We start from the raw sequence: 24,387 nt of genomic DNA on the forward strand, positions 1-24,387 counted from the left end.
TCATGTCACTTACCCTCAGAAAGCAGAGAAGGTGAAAAGACTTGAATGATAGTGTATGTGTTTTTGAAAGGAAACCTCTGCATTAGGTTTTTTGTTTATATTTTAATCAATATTTGCATGTGCATATATTTAGATACTATGCTAGATGCTAAGCATGTATTTCAATTTATGTAGCAGACATCAATCTGTTCTGCTTTGGCACACTTCACAAAAAAATGTAATGAAAATGATAGAAGGTACAGTTGTGCATATCTGTATGGAAGGCGTTTTAATTTTAATCATAAAATTTGAAAAGCTACTATTCCAAAGATTGCAGAAACCACACTGCTGTAACAGAGGGGAAAAGAGAAAAACAGTTGTTTACAACAGAAAGCTTTAACAGTCCACTTTTTTGCCTAAGGTCTCTTTCCACTGCAACTTACTGTAACTCACATCCAAGGTCGTTATTTCCTAATGAGATATTGAAATACCATATTGGTGACACTTTCTGAATGATCGTCTTTTTCAGTTATCAATTTATTGTAATTAATGTAACTTGCATTTAAAGAAGGGAATATAAAATTATTTATAACAGACTGCTACAAAATCTCCAGGTGCTGCTCCAATTTCACAGAGAACATGAAAAAATGTATTGTTTATCATAAAGAGGTGGCATATTGGTGTGGCTCACATTCTCCTCTTACCAACTGTTGTGCTTTTAGTCATTTCTGTTCTCAGTGTGTTTGTCTGGTTCTGTGTCCCCATTGCTGAGAACTTACCTGCTCGCCTATGCTTCCTCATGCAGAATGAGTGGTAAGTACTGCATTTTACTGCTTAGTTTCCTTGTGTAGCTTATGTAGAAAGATAATTAAAGAAAAAAAAAAAAAAGAAACGAGTTGTACTGGGCCAGGAAGGAATTGTTTCCTCCCTCTGAAATAGGTTGATTTTTGTCTTTCCCCCGAACTTCAAAGGTTGCTACAGCTGATTCTGTATGCTAGGCTTGTACTTCAGTGCCAAAACTGCCCAGCCTCTAGTGTCAATTAGTGGGAGTTGCTCACTGAAATCAACAGCTGAGGGCAGAAGTTACCCCTTTGGCTGGATTGGTGGAGGCGGCTGTGGTCCTTCTCATTCCGCAGTAGTATTAGGTCTGGTCAACTTTGGACTCTGGGTTTTAGTATAATAAATTCCCTTCTGCTGCTGGGAAGGTGGAAGCTGTTGATGTTCTTCAATTTTGTTTACTGTTGCACATGATAGTTCTGCCATTTGTGCTGATCTGTATTACACAATATTACTTTGACTACTAAACATGATGGCAGAGGGGTTGGAACTAGATAAGCTTTAAGGTCGCTTCCAAGCCAAACCATTTTATGACTCTATGAAATGTCTGCTGCTGTGCTAACCTGAAAGGATGATGACCTTGAATTCAAGATTGTCCGTTACAAAAAGGGGATAATAACTCCCTCACAAAAAGAAAGATGTTTATATACAAAGTTCATTACATACCTATATAAGGTACATAGTCAGGGTATAAACTTTGCACTAAATATTTGCCTGAAAGGAGGTATTTCTTTCTCTTGTGCTTCGATTGTTGTCTTTCAGCTTTGTACTTGTCTTCATGATTTCTGCCACTGTTACTCTCTTTATGATACTACTACTTCCTCATTTTTAGAGTCTTCACTGATTGAACTCACTTCTTTGAACTTCAATTCTATCCATGGGATTTTAAGTACGAAGGTGTGGAAACCCTTTAGCTTCAACATCTGAATATCTGTGATGTGATGCTGTCTTAACTCAATGACAGAGTAACCCTGAACTGGTCTTCTTTACTCTTCCTGCAGAGATTAAAGCATGTCCCCTGCCAAGAGTAGTTTTGAGCTGGGAAAAAAGAATGAAAAGTTCAAAAGGTCTTTAAAGTAATTTTTCACTAGTACATCAAATACCTGCAGTTGTGACATCGTTTGTGGTATGACTTGAAGACTTGTATTAATTTCTTGGATTGTATTTTTCATTGCTGCTGTTAAATGCTGTTTGAATGGATCTAGGACAAGCATGTTTTTAATGAACAGCATACATTGTGTCCTATTCCAGGAAATGTTCAGCCAATCCTTCATTAAATTTGCTGACATACGACACCTAAGAATTATTCCAGTAAATAGTTGTTTCATTGGCGTTATTCTACTATTGAAAACGACATACGACAGCTATTCCACACCATCTGCTAATGCTGCCAACTGTACTGTAACTCTTGTTTTTCATACCTCTGTTCTTATGGTGATGGGTTTTGTGCCTGTTTCTTCAGTGGTGTAATTCGATGATATGTCAGAGTAAATTGGCGTCTAATCTGTATCATCGGCTTGGCTCTTTACATACTCCAGTCATATGCTGTTCACACGCAGAGAAGTTTTTCAGTAGAGTCGGAAGATACATGTTGGTGAAGTTCTTTGCCATAGGCAAAAATCATTATGACACCCTGTTTGTACACACCAAGCATTACCGGTCTTGAATTCTTACTGTGCAATAAGTTTTGTGTTCATGCTATTTCTTGAGCTCCCAGTTTTGAGAAATGAGAAATGCTGTTTAAGTACACATAAAGTCTACAACTATTTTTTGTGTCATGAAAGCTTCCTCTTTTGAGTCTGCTGAATGACATTTACATTGAATTAGAAGAAAACAGTTTGTTTTGATTGTTTCCATTTTTGAACGTTTTCCTCCCTTAGGTTACTTCCTCCCTGCATCACAAATTTAACTTTTTCTGCATATAGTGCCATCATGAGTTTAAAATTTGCATCAAACCTTCTTGTTATACATTTTGATACATTTCCTTTTGGTCCTGGACATCTCATCTTCAGAAAACTTAATATTTCACAAGATATTTCTCTTACAAGATTCAGGAAGACTCATAGAAGTTGCCAGGAATCACTATGCAATTCTCTAAACTCCAGTACACCACACAACTTTCAAGTCAGGGAGGAAAACCAGCAGTAATCACATGCTCCAGCTGCGTCATCTTATTAAAACTTTGGGCTGCTTCAAGCATATTTGTACTCCTTCGTCACTAGGTGGCTTCCCACACTGCACAGTTCTGTTACTCTGTTAACCCAAGGGAAGGAGCACCAGAACTTAACGCAATCCCCACTGTTCAAGTCCAACTATGTGGGCAAAAGGTTGTGGAGGGGGAAACAAGCTTGATTTTGTTTTCTGTAACTATGATATGTAGTTTCCTGCAGTTTCAGGTGATTCCTTTCAATGCTACAATCCTCATTATTTTGAGACTGATTCAGATAGTGAGACAGCTTTAACATACTGGAGCCTGATTACAGGTTAGCACACAGTTCTGTAAGGCAACTTCCTGCCTGCCTCTTTGGCAGATGCTTACATACAGCAGTGGTTTTGGATCACACAACAAGCTACATGTTCTAGTCTGCTTGAATGAGAAGAGATGGTTTCGAAGTTGCTTGCAATTTCATGTATCCATAATTCTGACATCAGTATGCTTTCTGAGGTTGGAGATAAATTCCTCCTTGTTGAGAAGAGCATTCATTTGCGTCCCTTCTTTTAACGCCCACATACGTGTTTCCTAAGGGAAATCTGGACAGAATCCTGAGAAACATTTTATTCATTTCTCAGATTACAGTAAATACTGAGAAATAACCTCATATGTCGTATTTATAATTAATGTTGTGTTGCCTTTAGTCCCAGTTTTTTCACATAAATACCCCCAAAACTAGAAAAACAAGAGAAGCACTAGAGAAGTCATTGTCTTGGAAAAATATACTGTCTTACTGAATGTTACTATGAGAAATGTCTGTGCTTTTACATACCCATAATTATAGGGGGTTTAATGGCCTATTTTAAAGTGTTACGCAATTTAAGTGTTCAAAGCAAAGTGCCAGTGTCTTTACTGCTCATAAGCAGAATCTGATAACATTTAGTTGCCTAATAACAGCCACCTCTTCTGCTAGTGTTGGTGTGACTTCTTAAATGTGACTAAAAATGAAACAGCGTGTCAAAGGGTCTGATTAAAGTGTCTCTTGTGCCTTTTTAGGTCAAGGTAGAATTTTTTTTTGGAGTCCCAACAGGGAAAGGTGTTAAGGAATGTGTAAAAAGAAGAAATGAAATTAGGAAACATCTTATGCTTGAATTTGTTCTTAGACTTGACCTAGAGATAATTTTAATGGAAAAATAGTTTTTCTTGAATAAGATAGGTGGGCTTAAAAATCTGTATTTTGTATTATCTATCAAAGAACGCAAAGGCATCTTTATGGTGCTCTGGTTGACTTGTGTGGTTTCCCAAGACTTGAAAAATATGGATGAATAGGGCATTTTAGCTGTTATCATCAGTACATAACGTAAGAGCAAAATCACTTAAACGAAGGTACCTTAAAAAAAACCCCAAATAAATAATAATTGAAAAATTGAATATGAAGACAGTGTTTGCAGATAATGTAGGTGGCACCAAATCCAATGTAACATGTTCTAAGATTATTATTATTCCAAGTGTTTTCTATGTGATAATATCTTTCTTTATATAGCTTCTTTATGTTCAGAACTTAACACTGTTTAATTCTGATGTTTATGTTGAACTTTAAGCTGTGAGGTTTTAATCTTTTAGCTTGCAAAGTCCTTATGTGTAAGATAATTTACACAATCTCTGTAATAATTGCACTGTGTATCCCTTTACCTGTATATATAGAAAATATGTTTTAAAATTTGGATTTTTGGGTTGAGTTGAAATTTTTCTCATTGAAAATTTAAAAAAATTGTGTTAATGTCATTTAAAAGTCTCACAATTTGTGTATTTTCTGCATTATTATTCTCAACTGTCATTCTTGAAATGTCAGATAATTGAAAAGAAATAATCAGATTCCTAATTGTAAAAACAGGTTACACTGAATTGAGTAATAGTTTTATTTGTGCTTCAAATAATCTAGAAAAATATAAAATGCTTGGAGCATATTTGTTGTGTTTTCTACAAGATGCATGTTAGAGGAGTTGGTATTTATACCAAGAATAAATTAGTTTCAAAGAGACATTTGGAGGATCCTCTACCCCCAGTTGTGGACTTTAGCCAATAAAATTTAAATTTTTGCGTGCACGCAACTTTTTCTCCAGCAGGGTGGCTTAATAAAAAGTTGTTGAAATATTTGTTTTAAATATCCTTTTGACTAGTTGTATGAGCTTTTCTATTGCACCAAGACCAATCTCATCCAATAAATCAAACATATGTTTCACTAAGTATCTGTTAGTATAAATGAGGATGAACTCCTGAGTTTCTGGTTCCTTCAGGATCAGCGTATTTCTCTGCAAGTTGCTGCTTTAGGAACTGAGAGTCATTAGATCCTTCAAAATGCTGAGGTGTTTCTGCACTCCTGTGCCACAGAGCACCATTCACTAAAGGGGGGGGTGGGGGGGTGGGGTAAGAAATAAAAACCAAACCGAAAACAAAACCAAAACATGTCATGACAAACAGAAGGTAGTTCCTTCATTACTTCCTCTATCAACTAAATACCAACTATGTGATGATGTGGACAACCATGTCTGTTTCAGGTTCTTATCTAGAAGCTGGTTTCTTTTCAAGTAGAAGAATACGAATACAGAAATGAAGATCTGGGAAGTGCCTGGAGAGAGTTCCACCCCGACTGATTCATAGCTGTATTTGGGATTAAGTGAACTAGATAAGTTCACTGACGAGAGAAGATCTTTCACATGTTACCTTTCTCTTTATAGAGAGAGATAATATATATATAGAGAGATAATATATATAGAGAGAGATGTAACTATATAGTTCCCTTATTCATTGTATCATCCGTGTTTTACTTAAGTTCACACTCAATTGAGAGGAAGAAAAAAGTGGTAAAATAAAATCTTAGATCCATATTTAGACTATAATAAACAATAGTTGTATAATTTTTTTTCAGCATGCCAGTAGCTGTTCTGTTGAAGAGTGTGGAGTGAGGCTTGTACAAATGTTCTGTATTCCCTTCTGTTCTGATGCATAGTAATAGCATAAGATGTATGGAAGGCTTCAGTCAAATGAACACTGTGTACTGAATTTAGAAAATTAAGATCAGGTATTTCTCTATATCCCTATGAAGCATGTCGATAGTCCGTAAAACTCCCGAAATTAAAAGCTGCCATTAGCATCTCAAGTATACTGTTCCTGAAGTAAGTGTTCTGTAAGTCTGATGGAGCTCTTCATTACATAAAACATCTTCACAGACATGAAGGGTATATATGGATTGAGCCTAAATACGACAGTTACAGTCAACAGTGTAGTACTAGCTCATGAGTATCATCTCATCAAGAAGGCAGGTCCTTAGACCTCCATTTAATCTGTTCTTTTCCTTTTGGATTTATTTCCATCTTCAGGGACTCATTTTGTTATCCTGTATAGCAATAATGTTCTTGCAGACACAACTGCAATTCCAAAAGCTGGTGTTTCCTGTTGGCATATCTTTTGCTAAGGAGTTGAGAAACTAGGCTGTCCTGTTGGCGGGATTGTGTCAGTGTTACTTAAGACAGGATTCATCCTTACAGAGTTTAGTTGTCTGACTTTTTTGAGATTGAGAGAAATTTTCTCTGCCATTGCTGTATTTGGTTTGATTTTATGAAAATAATGGAGGGTTGGTGGTAAGAAATGAAAATTGATTTTCTTCATTTTTAACCTTTTTTGGTCATGATTAATTACAATTATTTATTACTCTCTGCAGAATTACTGTTGGTTGCCCCTTCTTATGGAGATTTTCAGTCCATACATCAGGAATGGTTGGGGACTTTTAACTCTTTAATCTGTATCTTGAGTACACTGAATGAAGTAGAGGAAGATGCCTAAAAGAATGCTTTGTGCTACTAGGAATATTGCGAAGATCTTTGCCCCTGAAACCTAGTATCACCCACTGACATGTTCATACATGTTTAGGTAAAGCACAAAATTTACTGTGAGATTAGCCTAAAATATGAAACACACTTGCAGGCATGTCATTACCATCTGCTTAAAGTGCGCAAAATGCATTTTTAAGGCTTGTTTTCACAAATAAAAGTTCATGGTAAACATGAGGTAGCAATATGCCCTTGTGGCAAAGGCAGCTGACAGTCTTCTGAGCTGCACAGAGCAGAGCATCTCCAGCAGGCTGAGGGAGCTGATCCTTGCCCTCTGCTCAGCATGGTGAGACACCTGGAGTGTTGGGTCCAACGCTGGACTCCCCGGTACAAGAGAGACATAGAGACACTGGAGCAGGTCTGGTGAAGGGCCATGAACGGCTTGGAGCATCTGACATGAGGAGAGACTGAGAGCTGGGACTGTTCAGCCAAGAGAAGTGCAGGCTCGGGGGGTTTGGGGATCTTCTCAATGTGTATAAATACCTGGTGTGTGAGGGGAGTAAAGATGACAGTGTCATCTTTACTGTTGCCCAGGGACAGGACAAGAATTAATGGGCACAAATTGAAATACAAGAAATTTTATTTAAATGTAAGGAAAACTTTTGTACAGTAGAAGTGATTGAACACTCAAACAGGCTGCCCAGAGAGGGTGTGGGGTCTCTATCTGTGGTGATACTTAAAAGCTTGTCTGGTCATGATACTGAGCAACCTGCTTTAATTGCTCCTGGTTTGAGCAGTGAGGGCTTGGACTAGATTATTTCCAGAGGTCCCTTCCCACCTCAGCCACTCTGTGATGCTCTGATTTTTAAAAAAACATAAACAGTAACAGAAAAACCCACTAGGATTTAGATACAAACACTATCAATGTAGTACAGTTGCTTAATACTGGTAGAGACCTTCACTCCAGAAGTAAGTGTTGTGGTTTGACACGTTAAAAAGTAATACCTTAAACTAAGTGTTCCTAATCCCATGCAGAATGCATCCGTGTTTCCTCACTTAAAAGCATTTCCTGTGCAATCCTGTAGGCCTATTCAGCCTCAGGAAAGAGAAACTCTGTTTCCAAATTCCTTGTCTGCTAGGCAGAATGAAATATTCCCACTGGAAATATACACCCCAAGTTTCTGTAACTTAGCATGTTGAATTTCATCAGCTTGGTTTACAAGAAGACTTCAGTGCTTTTTTAAGAAAAATTATTTTTCTAAATTCCTTTTGCAAAACATATGTTTTTTATTTTTCCTGCAGTAGCCATGTAGAATTTTCTTTTTAGAATTTATCTTCAAGACATTGTATGAAAAGTAGAAAAGTAGGGGGTTAGCTTTTTTCTTTTTTTTTTTTTTTTTTTTTTAGGAATTTTGTTGATGTGTGTGGACTTTGTGAAAAGGAGCTATTTAAGCAAAGGTCAAGTACAAAATTGTCACTCATCACATGCTTATCTAGCTTATTTTTAAACTAATACACAAGTGTCTAAGTATCACATGGTCTTTCTTGCATTGCAGACTGGTGCCAGACTTGGTGTCTTTTCTGTTTTTAAGAGATAAATGTCTAGTGGTTTTTGTTTTCAGTGAGTATGTTTGTGAGTCATGTATATCATATAATGTTGTTTTGCTTCTGAACTTTAATCATTTTGCAGAAGGTATATGGAGTTTCCCCATTTTAAGTTGGTATTAGGCTGAAAACTGCAGCTGGGGAATGTTTACTGAAGGGTTTGTTTAGTCATTCACATTCCTGTGTTCCAACAGTTTGTTTTAGATCGTTTGTTAAAGAGCTTAAAGAAGAACTCCCTTTACTGTTGGTGTAGATTTTTTTTTCCTGCAAGTTAGGTTTTTTGATTTTTTTTTTTTTTTTTCCCCCCCCCCCCTTTCCAAACCTCTGCATCAGGTACTTTCCTAAATAGTAGGTATGGGTGAATTAATATATTGATTTACTATAGCTAGTCAAATACATATTGAAACCTCTGGTTTTTGTTGTAGGAATAATTCTTTGGTAAAGTAAAATGTAACAACTTCTGAGATCTTGTTTTTAATTTACCACTTAAGTGAGAAATAGTCTAAGTGAAAGTTTTACTTAATAGAGGAAAAATGTTATTACAGGTTGAACTATTTATGTAACTACCATCATCTTGAGGAAAGTTCAGCTACATAGTTCACCACTGTTTAATGAATTAACTTAAACTCTGTAATTCAAAATAATAGTGATGTCTGCTTATCAAGCACACTTTAAACATTTAAATAACTTTTGAATTCCAACCAAAGGGTTAGTAGTGATGTCTCCACTCAACTTATCCATTTTGCTTGAACAGAAGGCATAAGTTAATGTTGTGCTCATTAGCTTGTATCTGCAGTTTGTAAGGAACTAGTAGATTTGTAAGGGACTCTTGCTCTATCTGCAGCTGATCTCAGAAGTGTTTCTCGAACATGTTCAAACACTAATCTAGCAATTTTTTGTGGAAACAGGCCATGCACTCCAAGTTTAAAAATATGTGTATGTGAAAGCACCACAGTAATACAGAACTTATACTAAGTGCTGTTTAGTTCCTGTTCTTGTTTGTATAGGTTCCCTGCTTGTATAAATGTTCCACTCATGCACTACGTATGCGTCCTTTGCATCTGTACATCTGTACTGAAAGCCAAGCTAGTGCAGACTCTTTATAACCAGCTAATATCTAATGTACACATTTTTGTGAGTCTGACAGTTGCTGAACTTACTGGGAATTTTAATCATAAAACTTAAATCAGACCCTGTTCCTATAGGTTCATTCTAGCAGCTTCTATACTTCACAACTGTTGCTTCTTTGAACAGAAGTACAGTGAGGAGGCATAGTGTGTAGTGTTAAAGTTGAACACGGGACTGAAGCCATACCTCTTAATAAAATAGCAGTCAACTAAAAAGAACAGAAAGTTCATGAGATGCTAGAAGAATATTTTGAAAAATGGACATAGATGTGAAGTGATGGTACTTGCTGTGAGGTATTTTTTAGATGTTATGTTTCCGTGAAGGTGAAAGTCTTATGGACTGTGTTTTACAATGGTATCTTCATTCTTCTTTCACAGTATCTCCGTTTCTGAACATGATTGCTATGGATTAGAGTTCATTTTCTTGTCCCTTGTTTTCTAAATGCAGTTAATTTAAACACAATCTGTATGTAAAGTGTCTTAAGTATGAAAAATGCCGTCTGTTTAGGGACAGAATGGCATATGAGTATGCAAATAATGCAGATAAAATAAGTAGGATTTTAAGTAGGATTTTTTTCTTAGGACTTGTAGCTGAAAATTTGATTGAACATATATTGTGCAGAAAAAGTTCAAAAAATGTTTGTGGTTGGAAATATGCCCTCAACCTGCAACCAAATTTCAAATTCTATAAAACTAAGGATATTCTTGCTGTCAGATGGTGCATAGGCTGCAGTGCTCTCTGGTAGGTTGTATGAAAATAGTGCTGAAACACAACCAAATTAAGTAGATCTGCTTGTGTGCTGTATATTTGTGTAAGCAGAAATGCATCTTTGACAACTATTAAAATACTAGGAATGAGAATGATTTTTCTTGAGCTACATTTCCAGTTTCCTGGGTGTTTGTGTTTATTACGAAACCATTTCACTTTTAGGATATTCAGCTGCATAGCTTGGTCCAGTTTATGATACCTTCTGTAAGGTAAGAAAGAATAAGACTTGGTATTCTTTATTATTTTCATAGAATCATCATAGAATGGTTTGGGTTGAAAGGGATCTTAAAGCTCATCCAGGTCCAAACCCCCTGCCATGGGCAGGGACACCTTCCACTAGACCAGGTTGCTCCAAGCCCTGTCCAGCCTGGCCTTGAACACTGCCAGGGATGGGGCAGCCGCAGCTTCTCTGGGCAACCTGTTTCAGTGTCTCAGAGCCCTCATAGTAAAGAATTTCTTCCTAACGCCTAATCTAAATTTTAATAAAATGAATTTAATGCATAGCACTTACAAGACTTACATGAGAAGATTTTCTTAGCAAAGCGACAGGTGCCTAATTTATGTGTATGCTTTTAAATGGAAGTTACTGCTAATTATGTCTCAGCTAATATTTCTGTAACTCTACTTAGAACTGTGGTATTTGCTGTCCTCCTACTCTTCTTTCTTTAGGATACTGTGCCCCATCCTTGTATTCTTTTATCCTGTGGAAAAATATGATGAAAGTGGAAACCTAATCTGCACAGAACTGATTATCTCTGTTGCCATCTCTAAAATAGGAGTGTTCTAACTTTTCTTTTTTTCCTGTGAACTCTTGGCTGGCTGTAGCTCCAGTAGCATGCTTGGAGTATTTTGTTCATGACCGGCCAGTGACTATCTGGTCCAAAAAATCTGCCATACTTGTTTTTCTGTTAATGTTAACCTTCAAAGTTCTGTGGTGTACTTATGGACGGCATGTGAGTATCACATTAATATCACGCTCTAAATATGTTTGATAAAAAATGGAATTAAAATTATGAAATGTTAATACTCTTAGTGGTATCTTTTATTTAACATTCTTCCGTGTCTCTCCTTGTACAGGCAAGGCTTGCTCCTTTTCTGCATTGATTTCTCATCTTCTAGCTTTGCTTACCTAATCTAAGTATCCTGTGATGTTGGAAGCATACTCTGCTTCTCTTGTGTGTCTGTCTTACACGTATGTGTGCGCACACTCACACATGTAGACACATGTAATCCTGGAGCAGACTAAGTCTTTGGGCTCTAGGAAGAAATAGTGTCCTTGTTGGGTTCCAGCACCTCAAAGAGATGAGATCGGCTGTGGTGCAGCCTGTTCCGGTACTTGACCACTGTCATGGTAAAATACTTCCGTTGGTCTGATCACAGTATTGCAACTTGTGTCCGTTGCATCTAATCCTATGACCTTGAACCTCCAAGAACAGCCTGTGTGTGTCTTCACTGTATGCTCCCATCAGCTACTTGTAGGCAGCAGTAAGATCTCCTCATTGTAACCATGAGTAAGCCAATTCTCTCAGCCTGTCTGTGTGCCATGTGCCTGAGCCCCCTAACCGTATTGGTGTCCTTCTGTCTACTTGTTAGTTACTTTATGTCGATGTCCATCTTGTTTCAGGGAGCTTAAAACTGGACACAGCACTACAGAGTCAGTCTCACAAATGCCAAACAGAGGGCACTAATAATATAGTCTGTTGGTTTCTTGAGAGTGCAGTCCAGTTGCACAGGCCAGTGCGTTCAACCTTCTTAACTATAAAGGGCATACTGCTATACTGAATCATGTTCAATTTGTTGTTCACCTGGACCCCACAGTCCTTATTCTCAAATCCGCTTTCTAGCCAGTGAATTCCCTCCCCACCTGCACTTCTGCCTTGGGTTATTCTGTCCTAGATGTGGGGCTTCTTGCAGTTGTTGAACTTCATGAGGTTTCTGTTAGCCCTTTATTACAGACTGTTGATACCCCTCTGAATAGCAACCTTGTCCTCCAGCATGTAAACTGCATCCTGCACCTACAGTTTGGCATTTGCTGCAGGTGCATTACATCCCTTCATCTATGTTGCTAATAAATGCAGGAAATAATATTGGCCCCATCATCAGCCCCTGAGGAATACCAATGCTAACTAGCCACCTCTTGGACTTTGCACTGCTGACCACAGCCCAGCAGTTAAGCCAGTTTTTACCCCGCCTTGTTGTCTGCTTATTCAGTCAATATCACAGCAATTTGGCTTTAAGGATCCTCTGGGACACTGTGGCAAAGGTCTGCCTAAGGTCAAGTTACATGACATCTGCAGCCCACAGGGTCAGTCACATCTTTGTAGAAGGCAAGGTCAGCTCATGTCTTTTTAGTTCAGGCAACTCAGCCTCACAAGGAAAATGTCATTTTAATCCATGTTTATAAAAGCAAATAAACAACTTGCAGTATGATGTCATCAACCTTATTTGTCAAAGCGTTTCTGGAGGGAAGTTGTTGGGTGGTGCTTACTGAAGGAGATGGTAATGTCTCTTGCTACATCAGTTCATTGGGACTGTTCAACAGCTCGTGTGCAGCCAGTGCAAAACACCCATCATCTAAAAGGTTGGGTCTTTTTAAGAGCTTTGTTAAAGGTGAAGAACTGTTTCAAGTCAGCCATTGCAATGATAATGTTGGAGCCAGATGTAGCTGTGGAAATATGAAGAAAACTTCCATTTAAGTGTTGACTAAGGCCTGTAAACAACTGAATTGCTGAGCTACTTTGTGTTTTGTCTGCTCATTCCTTTTTATTGTTAAGTCTTGCTTTTGATGACTAGAGCTGCCTCTTGTGTATTTTCCAGCCTGTAATGTCTAGAAGGCTGTTTAGATCCTGAATCCCCAAGGGATTCTGTGGCCTGGTTCTAATGCTCCGATTTGTGCATGAAGTGCCTTTCTGATTCGCTAGTGAATGACTGACCATAACTATCTGAATCATGATGGAGGTGACAAAAAGGAAAAAAAAAAAAAAGAATTTTTATCAACTTAAGTCTAACCAAATAAAGACTACTTGTCTGTCTTTGTGCTATATGAAAAGAAAAAAGGCAAGCTAACAAGTTATGGTTTCTGTCAGAGCTGGCAGCAGTTGAACTGGAAAAGTTTCAGACTCACCACAGACTTGGGTACTTAAAGAGGAAATCAAAGCATACAGACAGTGGCCAACTAGCTTGGAAGAAAGTCAGACCATTCCAGTCACTGGGACATGAGGACACTGCAGGAGAGTTACAAGCATAATGGTCACTGAATGCAAGACAACAGGAAAAAGCTGAGAAAATAGCAGGGGAAAAGAAATAAAATAGAAGAAAAGAGCTGAGGAATCATTAGAAGGGGAGAATTTTAGAGAAGTAAAGCAGATGGAGAAGTAGAGGATCATTAGTTCAAGTAACAAAAGGCTACTGTTTCCTATTTTCCTGCACTATCACTATGCCTTTAAATTCTTCAAAATATATTTAAATATATTTAAACAATAACATTATACAATAATGAAAAAATAACTTTAAGTGTTAGATTATCTAGTTTTTCAGAAGTAAATACATTAACTTGCATTTTCTTTAAGAGCTACATGGGCAGTAAGGCAGACACGTCCATGAAGATAATCTGACTGACTCCAGCTCTGTAACTGTGTAAAGGGGATTAATTTGCTCTTGAAAATCCCCTTGGAGACTCTTAAAGGCAAACATAAGGCCCCTGGTTGAAATTTCTATTTTTAAAAGAAAGAAGTCATTGGATTCTTATAAGAACAACCATGTAAATCAGTTCATTAAATGGCTTGGAAAAATCTCAGACAGATTTAGGATTGGGCAATTATGTTGAAATGTGTGCTCTTCTTTCGTTTCAAGTTGACAAAGTAATACATAAGAAAAAGCATGTATTTGAAGCATATATGTGTCTCTCTACTGCTGCACATACACTTTTTTTTTCCAGCAGGACTAACCAATTTATCACAAGATAGAGATGACATTTAAGAGCAACAGCATAGTATTACTTGTAGATAATGCTTCAATCCTTGTCCACATTGGAGCTTTTAACATTTCTACAGCTGCCACAACCAGTAGAACGTTTTGGGGCTGAAAGCTTTGTGTAGACACAATCATTGGGAAGGGATTCTTTCTAGATTATAAATGGTGAGTTTGTTTTTATTATGTGCTTGTTGCCATTATTTTACCCAGACAATTCAGATCCACTTTCCCACAGACATTTTACAAATACTTTTTTGGAAACTGGTCTGATGGCAATCTCAGATAAATTCTAATTTAAGCCTGATAGTTTCAGTGCTGCTGAAATGTACCTCCTCGCTCCCCCCCTTTTTCCCCCTGTCCCCCTCCCCCGCACCCCCCGGATGTTTTGACCAGTACAAAACAATACCTTTTATCCCAAGAATCTGTGTGGTACCTGCTGTATGTTACAGAATTAACTGCAGCCTAATGTTTCCTGTGAGATTTCACCGCTCTAAAAGGGTCTGTCCCAAAAGTCATTCAGGAAGTGAAAACAATAGCTCTTATCACAGGCAGTGGTCTACTTTTCAACCATGTTTTCTGTGTGGGTGATTCAGGAGCTGCTCATATTGTGAAGATACATGGTAAATGTAGTGGATTTCATACAGAAGGACACTTAACCCCTTCCCCACACCCGCTTTTACCCTTCTCTTTCCACTCATGGAGATCTGCTGACATGCTTCATTCCTGAAACAGAACTTTAAATATGCTCATCATCTCTCCCCTGCTATGTAGAAGTCAGAGTTTTAATTTAATCCTTAGTATTTCGTTCAAAAACTTTGAAAGCTGAATTTTTTAAAACTTATTAAATTGTTCATTACTAACCCAATTAGTTTTTGCAGCACATTCTGTATAAGTTATGCTAAGTCATCTGTCCCCAGTAGAATTTTTTAAATAAAATTATGCTATTTGATGTTTTAAATACTAAGGCATTTGTCAAGTCACAGCTCTCTAAAACTTTATAAATTAAAACAAGCCTCTGAGAATCCTGTCCTCAGAGGTCATTTTCCAATCACTGCTGTTCATTAAGAGGGATCTGAGAATAACAGTTACTTACGCATGCTGAAATAGTGATGTTGGGGTGTTCTGCCACTACATCTCTGGGGTTAGCTGTAAGCAGATTTCTAAGAAAGTTTCTTTTATATCAAAGGTTTTTCTGTGATAACTCTTTATTTCTGCCACCTTCGTTACTTCTATTTCACTGAGACCCAGAGTCATCATCTTCCAAATATTGTTGCTCTTTATGAAGTGTTGAAAGGATTGATTACTTGAAGGTACAATGTTGTGGCATTTTCTGCTATGTGCAACCACAGAACCTAATTTATCTATCCATGCTATTTCACCTGAGTCACTTTCTTGATGTTAATGACTGTCATGATCTGCCCCGAAACTGTGGTCTGTGTAGCCAAGCAGCTATTTGGAAATTACTTTAAAATAATTTATGCCACTGTGAACCACAGTTTGAATTGCAGAGAGAAAATCATTGCAGTTTCCAGTAAGCATCTAGCAATGCGCTGTTTTGGGTCAGGGTGGGGAACACAGATCTATGCAACTTAGCTATGGAGCATTTTGAATGCCTGAATTAAGTAATTCAAGCAGGTGTAGAACTGTGTGGGCAGAATAATTAATCAAGAAGTTCCTTAGACAAACGCTAAAAAGTGCCATTGATGCACTTGATTTTGCTAATGTTAAATCATTTGCCTTGAAGTGACCAAGTTTAATGTATGATGGCATAACTACATAGCTGTGACCTTTGAATTACCTGCACTTGACCATAGGAATTCAGTTTCACAAAATGCAAATATTTAAAGTACAAAATTAAATCATATTGTAGCTTATCAAACTAATTGAGCTACCGAGCTGCCTTCTCTCCAAATTCCTTTTGATTAGTAATTAGTGAGACATTACCAAATAAAACACTGGCTTCAAAAATCTGTAGGAGAACAAAATTACGATGTACTTTGTTCCCATTTTGCTAAGCCTGGGATGCATAATTTAAAATAGCATCCCATAGTTGCATCCTACCTTGAGAAAAATGTGTGCAGTCCTGTACACTATAGAAACCCCTTCCCTGGGCAGCCTGTTGCAATGCTTGACTACCCTTTCAGTGAAGAAATCTAGCCTAAAGCTCCCTCTGTGCAACTTGAGACTTTTTCCTCTTGTCCTATTGCTTGTTACTTAGGAGAAGAGACCCACACTCGCCATGCTATGGCCTCCTTTGAGGTAGTTGAAGAGAGCGACAGGGTCTTTCCCAAGCCTCCTTTTCTCCAGGCTAAACAACCCCAGTTCCCTCAGCTGCTCCTCCTAAGACTTGTGCTCCAGGCCCTTCACAAGGTTCATTGCTCTTCTCTGGACATACTCCAGCACCTCAATGTCTTTTTTTGTAGTGAGGGGCCCAAAACTGAACACAGGATTTGAGGTGCTGCCTCACCAGTACAGGAGGACAATCACTGCCCTAATCCTGTGTAGTGATTCTTGAAAAGTCATCCTCTTTCATGCTAAAACTTCTTAGAGAGGCATTATTTTATTTTTTAGTTTTTTCCCCAAGCAGTTTCTAAAATAGTTGGCTACAAAGATAGTTTCAGAGAAGTCCTGTTTCTGTCATATAGAAAATGTTGTAACATCGAGTGCATCTGTGTAGCGTAGCCCCTGTGGCTGGTGTCCAAGCTCAGTGTGAACGAGCTGGGATACTCCAAATAATCTTTCTGTAATAATGTGGTTTGACTGCTTAGACTAATGAGCCTTGATGAGAAATAGCTTGCCACTGTTTCAAAAGTATTTTAAATCCTGAATCTATTTAAAGTGAAAACAACCTCCCATGCCCCAAATTTTTAAAGGGAAATTATCTTCCTGTCATAGTAGGGAAATTTCTAAATGTGAAAACTTGAAGCAAAAGAACAGTTTCCTGAAAACAAGTCAGGCATATTAGGAATGATTTTTTTTTTTTTTTTTCCTGTAAACCTTTTTTTCCTGTAAAACTTTTTTTTCCTGATCCATTGTAGTTGTTTGACAGAATTTAGAAATCTTTGAAGTACAAAGTGGGATATATAGAGGTAAAATGCTAAGAAAGATTCATGGCATTTAATTTTATAAATGTAGTATGATATTTAACTGTAATATAATATAAATGCTGTTGTTAGGTTTATGAAACTGTATCCTAGCAAGAAAAATACTTGCAGAATTCTCCTAGCTCTTGTTTAGTAAGTTGTGACTAGTATCCACCTCCTTTTCATCTACTGGGAGTGCATTTTTCTGGTGTTTGTTTTGCTCAGTCTAGCCTGCACAGGGAGTTTTCTCTTTAGTCATGCTACAGAGCATTTTTATCAAGCAAATTTGATAAAAAGTATCTTACAAAAGTCTACATCTCTTCTGTAAACTGTATTTTGAAACAAGCAAATCATACTCCCCTTTCAGGAAAACCACGGTTTACTAACACAAAATATTCTTGGGCTGGAATTATTGAGGCCTTCTAAGGAAGTCTGGTGGTAGGTGCAGGGAAATGACATGGGTTACTGAGCAATCTTTCTGTATTTGTACTGATGTGATGTTCCAGTGATGTTAAGGGCACTGCATTACTGGCAGAATTCAATTTTTTTGTTTGTTTTGTTTTGAATAGGGCAGACTTCATAGAATCTTGAATGTGTATAACTAGTAAGATCTCATAAGGGCAGATATTAGTGTTTAGTCTGAATCATGATTAATGATGTTTTATTTTTGCAAATTTCTAATTTGGGAGAAGACCACCTTAGGACTGGGTTTTGGTTGGGTTTATTTGTTGTTGTTTTGTTTGGTTGGGTTTTTTTGTCGCGTTTTTTTGTGTGTGGCTGGGGGGTTTTTTGTGTATTTGTGTGGTTGTTTGGTTTTTATCTTGTTGCTAGCTCATTAGGTTAATACCAAGCAAGAATTTACTGGATTAGTCTGGAAATTAAAGAGGCACTACCACCTCCCTTCTCCAAAATGAACCACCTCCAGAGCAGCAGGGATCTTCTGTCATATGACACTGTTGCAGCTCTTCCACTCTTGCATCTTGCTCACAGATGTCTGCTCTTGGTCAATCACATTAAATGTGGTTGACTAGCACACTAATGGCACATCACAGTCTGCTGTAATTGAGCAGTGTTCTGATCCTTGAATGAAAGATATTTTGCACTTTTCATATCGGAGGGTGGAATCTTGTCTATCTTCACTAAACTTAGTGGCACAAGTCCTGTTAAGAGGAACCAGGATTTTGCTCCTCATGCCTGCACTCTCATTCTCATCTGCTGCTGAAATCCTCTGATTAGTCCCACTGAAGGAAAGTCTTTATTTGTCTGCTGTGTCATAAGTATTCTTACTCATAATTAGTTCCATCTGTAAGGGGTAGCCTTTCATGTTAACTGTGCGTTCTATGAGGAATATTACTGGTTTTAAAATCAAGAGTCTGCTTAATCTAATGCACAACATGAGCACATACTAGCTAAACAATGCAAAGACCACTGTTTCCTATGTCTACAACAGAATACCAGTCACTTGACCAAAATGTTGATGACGTTCAGTTTGGTAACATGTTCAAAAAGTTTTTAATTAGCCACATGGTAGTGATTTATCTGTGGATAATGTTTTACCTTGCTGTGAAATAGTTCTGTTATTGAGCACATACCTGATTAAAGGTCAATAAAAGCAAAAGGTTAATAATTCAAAGTACCTTAATCAGTTTAGTATGTTGGAAGACCAGGAGTTGGTGGTTTTTCTTCTGGAATCAGTACAAAATTTGTTCAAAGTATGTTGGTAATTACAATCACAAAGACCATTAATAATTGCTTCATTAAGTGTCTGCAAAAAAGCTTTCATCTGTATTAGTACAATCTAACACAAACTAACTTTAAATGCTTGAAGAAGGTTTCCAGTTTAACACAAAGCAAATACTCTTTCACAACTATTAGCATGTCCTTTTTTTAGTCCCATATATTTGAGCATTAGCTGTGCTAAAGGCTGGTTTTTAAGGAGAGCTTTACCTACCACCCTGGTTTTAGATGATCCATTTGCTGGTGAAATGCCACTTAGTAAGAGGCAATGTTAGATTCTCAGAGTTCCCAACAGCCTTTTTCCACTTGATTGTCTGTGGTCTGAGAATGTGGCAGCATGGACATATGAATAATTTGTTATGCTGGAAACTTGGATTAGAGGCTGGTTTACTAGGGAAAAAAAAACCTGAAGATACTTTATCCTTATGGTTTGCCTTAAATTTATGTTTTCAAGAATAGATAATTCTCAAATCTGTGAAAAGTGGTTAGTTCAGCATTTTTTACAAGCATTTGAAATCTTTATCCTTTTGTTAGTCAGTTGTAGCCCAAAATATTTTGTTTTCCCCAAATTGGGATTAACAAATATGGAATTAACAAATAGGATTTAAAAGTTTTGTCTCTTTTGGTTTGCTTTCTAAAATTGATCCTTTTCTGTGTTATATCAAAGTCTGTCTCATATGTTTGTGTTATGTAATCTCTTTAAGTACCAGGAAGAAAACCCAACCAACCAGTGAATTACTTTGGCATTCCACAGTATTTGTATTCTATAGTAGGAATAAGTTAATTGGGGCAATAAAACCTGGGGGGAAAAAAAAAATCTGTATCCAAATCCCAGCTTTCAGCTGCTACCCTAAAATAAATCAACAACCCTCTGAAGCCATACTTAAAGACTGTAGTAATAAAGCTTTTAGAACCATTCCCCCATAATACTGTGAATATTTGAAGAATAACTTCCCCTTCTGTTCTCATGCTTCTTGCTGCATGTTTCCATTCTCTCTTTGTGAACAAGTTTATTGCAGTACCAGAGAAAATCTGCTTTTAACATGTTTTTTCATGTAGCCCAGGACTTAGTTTAAAGAGTATTTGTCCCAGAAGCAACTCTGAAGATGCAGGAGAAACTAGTTTACTAGAAACTAGGTCTTGTAAGAAAGGAACATTGATTTAAGATACGAAACTTATCCTCAAGGTTTGGAGATTAATAATATCAGTATTTAGTGCAGTTACTTAGTTCTTAGTACTCTTGCTGTAGAGTTTTTCAAATACAGGTACCCAAATGCAGAGCAAAATATATTGGGGGGAAGATATCTGTGGGTCAGCCTATGTATGACAAGCGCCTGTTTTTTTTCGTTCTCTCCTTATGAACATGGCTATCTAAACGCTAGATTTCCATCTGCACCGCTGATGAAAATGCCAACTTTCAGTGTTCCTGCAGGGTCCCTCAGCAGATGCAGTGGAGTAACAAACACCTTACATTAGTGATCTTGTGAGCTGGCTGGTAACTGTAACATGGGCTTTGGTTAGGCTGCCTGTGAGATGCCCTTGTGAAGGGATCGGAGTTTGCCTGCAGTGTTTTGCCAGCCCAGCATTTTCTTTTAACGCTTTGCAGACATGTATGGGGTGCTTGCAGTGGCGGCTGCAGGGGCCTCTGAGAGGAGAGGCGGGGGCTGCCCCATGCCGGGTATGGCTGTGGGTCGGGTGTTCGTAGAGGAGTCTGGGGTGAAGGAGTGAAGCTAAGCCTGGGTAAAAGGGGAGGAATGGCTTTGGTTAAATGTTGGTCTCTTTGTCTCTCACTATCTGAATTTGTAGTTAAGTTTTTTTAATTTTGATTGGCAATTAGTTAGTTTTCTCTGAGGTGAGTCTGTTTGGCCTATGGCAGTAATTGGTGCGTGATCTCCCCAACTCTGTCTAGACCTGTGAGCTCCCTTGTTCTCCTTCTCCCTGTTTGCTGACCCTGTCCTGCTGAGGGGGAGGGAATCTGGCTGTTAGCCCCCCTTACTGAAGGCAAGTTTACTATTGCTCTTTAAAACATGACACCATCCATCACTGATCATAATGCTATTTTTGTTTAGCTGTGTGAAAGAAAGCTAGTTTAGCTTAGTAAACGATGTAGAGGGGAAGGAGTGGAACAGTGGGGTGACTGGATGGGAGCCTGCTTCCAAATGAAGTGTTGGGTTGAATGGAGAGTTGTAATTTAAAAACAAACAAAACAAAACAAAGAAAGAAAAAAAGAGGGAGACCTGCTTTGCTGTCCTGGAAGAATTAAAGAAGATTGGAAGAGTCATAGATGGGAAAGAGGGAGAGAAACGAGTACGCCCTGGGCTGTGAGGGAAGGCCCTTTGTGGCATTCTTTAGATGGTCAGTGACCTAATAGAAAACATTTTAGTTGGCTAAATGGGTTACACAGAGAAAGTGTCAACCAGTTACCTGCTTATACTCTCTTGATTTCGAATGCTACTCTTTTAAACGTGCTTTAGATCTTGCACAATGAATGGCTTGTGATTAGCAGAAGAAAGGTAAGACACATAAATATGATTTCACATCTGCTGAATACGTTGACTTTGGGTGGGAATGAATCGTTTATTTGGAGCAGGTTATAAAGGTTCAAATTTATGTTGGTTTTTTTTTTTATAGATGATTGTATATTTTACTGAATGACAGCTTATTTCACATACTTTTCTAGTCCTTAACAGTTAGTCTCTTTGCTGCAGTTAAGCCGACTTTTAGTTTTCTGATCTAAAATGGGTGCTGAAGTCTGATGTTTGGGTCTGATAAGCAGGAGAAATAATACACATATCCAGTCTAGCAGAGAGAATCACAAACTCTCTAGGTGTCTTCTGGCAGAAAGTAAGGTTCTGTTGCTAGAGAAGGTCTCAGTGGCAAGGCGATGTGCAGGAGCAGAAGGGCACTGCTCCTGCAAACAAGGTATAACTAACATGTGAGGGGAATCTTTGTGAAGGAAAACATTTACAGTTTGCAAAGAAGTTGCTTAGTCATGGAGCTTCCTGGCATCATAATAGAAGACAAGATATATCCAAGTAGTAAACACAAATCTTGTAGCTGGTGACTTTCTAGTTGGTCTTCATTATGTTATTTGTTTTGTTTCTACAAGCCAAATGAAAGCAGCAAAAAATAACTAAAGTATGTTTTAAAAAAAACCCACACTATTTTAAAAATCTGTTGTTAGTCTTTCATGACTTTTTCCCTTCATTTCCTTGTTCAGGTTGGATATTTTTTTATTTTGAGAGCCCTGAGATCCATCTTCGGTAATGAACAATTATTAACCCTATTATAGCTTTCTAAAAGTATGTAAATTCCCACTTTTGGATTTTGTACGTGGTTTCCACTGGGGTTTTTTTGCAACTTTTTATACAGATGTGAAAGATACTTTAAGACAAGGGGAAAAACTTTTCAATTTACTTTATTGATTTTAAAATAGAATACTACTATTTTCTGGTAATAGATAAAAAAGCTCATTTTTCCAGATGTACTTAATAAATACATCTGTGCAAATAAGGGCTTTCTTGGCTAGAAACTGAGTATTTTTGTTTTCTAAACAGATGTCTCAATGCATGTACCTACTGCAAAACCAAGCACGCCAGAGGAGATCTAGCAAGTTATCCAGTTGAAGAACTGGTGGACAGAGCGAAACAGTCTTTTCAAGGTAAGATTTTATCCCTACAATAAAAGTCAGCCTCTGAATTGTACTAGGTCTTTTTTTCACACATAATGATTGTGATACAATGCAGAGATACATATATGGCCATATTCTTAGTAGTTGTAACTGTCTGGTGGTGCCTTTGCAGTAGAAAGCCATGCTTACATTATGTTGTGCACCACTGTTTACAAAGTGTAGTTCTTCCATAAGCAGTGTTTCATTTTGATTTTAGGCTCAAATGAAGCGCTCTGCTTTTTTTCTTTGTGATGATGGGGAAATGGTAGTATTTGGTCACTTACTGTATCTCTGGTTTCTTAAAGGGGAACACTTCTTTTTTACTCAAGAATAAAAGTAAGTTTCCTGAACCTCCCTAGCATTCTTGAAACCCTGTTTAACGATACACTGTTTTTTCTGGTAATGGATTTCCTGGAGTTCTGGAATGTTTCTGAGAGCCATACAAAGCTTATCAGCTTTTAAGCTCAATAGGATAATGTCACAGGGATACAATAAAATGTCAGAAGTTTTTCCTACAGTACACTATTAGGTGCCAGTATCTGCCTAAACCTATTGTATGTCTGGTAATTATGATAGCTTTCTTGTGCCTTAATACTTGTTCTATCTACATTCTGCTGGTGTTTCAGAAATACAGATTTCCAAATAATGTTAGTATTAATTTCTGATGCAATCTCTATGAAGGCATGGGTATAGAGGTTTTTTTGTGTTTGTGTGTCATGTGTGAAAAATAAAATGCATATTTAACAAAATACTGAGGCAATTCAGGTGTGTTATCTCTTTACGTCTTTATATCAAATATTTTAAATTGAAAGTAGAGCAATAAATTTGATTTCACAGCCTCTGCATGTATGAACAGTAAATGCATTGGGTTTCACTTAGAGCTCCGCGTGTTGCAACTGTTCTAGTAAGAAGTAGGTCTCCAATGATTCAGTGTCATTTTAAATCCATCCTTATTTAGGGATCCTTAATGAACCTTATTTAGGTAAGTGATGAATTTCTGGCTATTCCTATCAGTAGTATGAAAGGAAGAGTCCTTTTCCTAATCCAAGTCCATGTTCACAAATTCTAAGTTCTACACTATCCACACAGAAGGCTCTCACTTAAGGTTGTAAATGCCTTTTTCTTTTGCATTTGTGAAAAGCCAAGCTCCTCTCTCTTCTTCCATGAAGCTTATCTGTAATTGCCAGAAAATTTCTATTGCTTAGGTTTGTACAGTTAATGCTGCTGTTTCTGTGAATTGAATTGTCTTGTTATGATAGACAGGAATGCTATCATGTCTAAAATTTCTTGTTTTAGAAGGACAGGTTTCTAAAACCTGCATGCATATTATGAAATGGTCAGTAACTGAAATACAAGACGTGTAAATATTCTTATTTTGGTGGAGAAGCAGTTCAGGAAAAATGTTTCACAAGCTAGAAGTTTTCAGTAATACAAGACAGGTGATTTTGAAATTGGTAAGTAGTCACTGTGCAGGAAAAAAGCTGCCGTTCGATGGTTATGGTGGTTATTATTATGCAGTAATCATCAGATATAGGTAAATGCCTAGTTCTAGCAAGACACCTAGGCAGAAAAGAAACACTACATTCTTTTCTTTCATCCAGGTGTAACTCTCTAGTAGTACTTTTA

The 24,387-nt window shown here is 37.5% G+C and overlaps 1 protein-coding gene across 1 annotated transcript in view; it reads left to right on the forward strand.

The window, feature by feature from the left end:
* Positions 1–24,387, forward strand: part of CDKAL1 (CDK5 regulatory subunit associated protein 1 like 1) — a 395,417-nt gene that overhangs the window by 147,462 nt on the left and 223,568 nt on the right. Inside the window, exon 9 of the mRNA XM_030489990.1 lies at positions 22,649–22,752. Within this exon, the coding sequence (XP_030345850.1) occupies positions 22,649–22,752 (104 nt within the window). The remainder of the gene's footprint in view (positions 1–22,648; positions 22,753–24,387) is intronic.

The sequence above is a fragment of the Strigops habroptila genome, chromosome 1, assembly GCF_004027225.2.
Source record: "Strigops habroptila isolate Jane chromosome 1, bStrHab1.2.pri, whole genome shotgun sequence".
Taxonomy (NCBI): domain Eukaryota; kingdom Metazoa; phylum Chordata; class Aves; order Psittaciformes; family Psittacidae; genus Strigops; species Strigops habroptila.